Below are 2,690 nucleotides of genomic sequence, written 5' to 3' on the forward strand. Positions count from 1 at the left end.
TAATTAAAGGTTCATTTCTAAAAATTCAGAATTTAGGATAATGGAATTTGATTATATGATAGTAAAAACAAGCATCATGAGATTTAATGTCCATTGGCTATCTTTTCACACTGTGGATATTAGGGCCTACACACACACACAATTCATACACAGATTATCGAACTAATCTAATGCATGCTCATGGTAGAAATTAAAGTATAGAAACGGATTAAAAATGAGGGCATAATCATCAAAATTCTTATACCCACAGTTTTCCATGTTTGCTTGTAAACTTTAGAATTATCTGTTCTTAAATATTTGGTAGAATTTAGAATAACATTGGCTTTTGGTACTTTCTGAGGAGGTTAGGTCTTTGACAACCTTCTCTGTTCCTTTTATCATAATTATCTGATACTGCTTCTATGAAGTCTGTTGTACCTTCATAAAATTCATAATGCCTTACTTAGAATGCTGATAACGTTTGTGTTTTTCTTAGGGCATTAAATAAAAAGTCCTTGTCTTATGTACATTTATCTTTATCATTAAGTTGTTAAGGGTATTAGAATAGGAACTATGTGTATGTTTATTGCCTCAAATTCTAGCCCCTATAGGGAATATGTTGACTTAACCACTTTTCCTCCTTTCTTTCCTTTTTTTTGTTGTTGTTGGTGGTGGTGGTGGTGGCGGCGGCGGCGGTGGGTGTTTTACAGGCTTCCCAGTTGGCGTGTATGTTGTAAAGAAAGTTCTTCACCTTCAGCATCATCATATTACTCTCAAGATGACAATTGTGCACTAGAAAATGAAGATGTACAATTCCAGAAAAAGGTATCTTAAATAAAGTTGACATTATATTTTTTGTGTCAGCTTTCTAAGACTGTCTCAAACATTCAGAATAAAAGTAATTTCAGAAATACTGTGCCATAATTTTTGTTGGAGATTTGTATTTTCCCTTGCTGTAATTTGAGGAGTTACTCAGGTAATTATGAAGTTAAGATAACTCAGAGGTATTTATAGATTTATTCTTATTGCTTGTATTTGGAATTTTGTAACATCATTAGTCTTATAGTAAGGAGAAAAATAGTGCATGTTCAGAGAACTGAAAACTAGTGCTCTAGTGCTCTATTTTTAATGATCTAAAATACTTCAAGAGTTTCTAGAGAAACCCCAATCTTTAAAAACTATTAGAAATGAGTATTACAAGGAGAATCCGCAATCAGTGGCTTTGTAGTTTGTTTTTAATAATGAAGTGCTGTAAATAGAGTCCAAAAAACCTTTAGAACTGTTCTGTGAAACCATTTTATCAGTATTTTTTTCTTTGTTGCTCTATAGGTCGAAAGAGAGGAACCTATCAATGCTGAATTATCAGGAAAATCGGGTTCAAATTTACCTGTTCCTCCAGAAGAACATAAATTAAAAGATGACTACATTGTGGATGTACAAGTAAGCCATGTTGCTTTCATTTTTAATAATATGCACTTTTAAACTAGTTCACAAGATAGAAAACCTGTTTGGTCACCCCTATGTATTATTATTTTTTCATTTTGAAATACCATGTAGCTGGACTTAAGCCATTCACCTGCTAATAGTAGTACTTTAGAGAAAATGTAAAAGTCCAGATTTAATAATAAAGGTGCCTATTCTCTTTGTAGTAAAAGTTTGGGTATAAGTCCTCAATTCTTCTTAGGTTTCATTTTGGGTCATTGTAATGTATTTTGTCTCTTCAGGTTTTCAAATGTCAGGAAATATTTTTCTAATCTGTTTCTCTTACAGCTAAAGGAAGTATTTGTATGTAGAACACAGTATTTTGATCCAGCATTTTCACTTATTGTGGAACATGAATTAATTAGATAATAGGTTAAAATATGTTTTCTCCCTTTTTCTCTCATATTACATTCTAAGTATTGTTTTTCATTTTGTGCACCAGATTTTATGTAAAATATTAAAAAGTAAAACATATATTCTGTAAACTGACCAGAATGCTAAGGCATCTAGAAACCATTTAATATCAGTAATGGCTGAAGGAACTGGAGGTATTTGATCTGGAGGCAGAAGGACTAAGAAAAAACTAAATATCTCAAATATTAAAAAACAAAAACAAATTTTAGCTCATAGAGAGGAAGAATTCCCCCCTCCCCTGCTTTCTCTTTCTCTTTCTTTCTCTCTTTCTCTCAGTACAACCAAGGCTGTTTTATAACTTACTGGGTTATCTAAAGAGATAGAGTGAGTTTCATTTTATTGGATTCTAGAAGACATTTGTCAAGGGTATGTACATAGGAGTAAGATGAAAGTGATACCTGTATCACTTCCAATTATATGGCTATCCTGAATAGTCCTGCCATCGTTCATTTCCTAGAATTTTTATCATGGTATACTCTTGCTCAAATACTTTGAAATGCTTACTACATCGTATATACCTATGCTATTCAATACAGTAGCTACTAGGTACATGTGGCTATTGAGCACTTGAAATGTGGCTAGTCCAAATTGAGATTTACTCTAAGTGTAAAATACACATTGGATTTTGGAAACTTAATTAAAAAAAGAGTGTAAATTATTTTAAAATTTTGAATACATGTTGAAATGATAATACAATATTTGATAATAAGACAGTAGTCCTTTTCTCCAGGCCTCTACAATAAAAATAAAAACTAGTAATTTGTATTTCTTTGTGAATTTTTTAGTGTAAATAATTCTCCAAATGATCATACTTT

At 31.6% G+C, this 2,690-nt stretch overlaps 1 protein-coding gene across 1 annotated transcript in view; it reads left to right on the forward strand.

Annotated features, from left to right (window-relative positions):
• The window catches only part of SUCO (SUN domain containing ossification factor), a 173,975-nt gene that overhangs the window by 72,456 nt on the left and 98,829 nt on the right, over positions 1 to 2,690 (forward strand). The window contains exons 9-10 of the mRNA XM_012657720.1: positions 690 to 804; positions 1,309 to 1,419. Of these exons, the coding sequence (XP_012513174.1) occupies positions 690 to 804; positions 1,309 to 1,419 (226 nt within the window). The remainder of the gene's footprint in view (positions 1 to 689; positions 805 to 1,308; positions 1,420 to 2,690) is intronic.

This window comes from Propithecus coquereli, unplaced genomic scaffold (assembly GCF_000956105.1).
Source record: "Propithecus coquereli isolate 6110/MARCELLA unplaced genomic scaffold, Pcoq_1.0 Scaffold56, whole genome shotgun sequence".
In the NCBI taxonomy this organism is placed as follows: domain Eukaryota; kingdom Metazoa; phylum Chordata; class Mammalia; order Primates; family Indriidae; genus Propithecus; species Propithecus coquereli.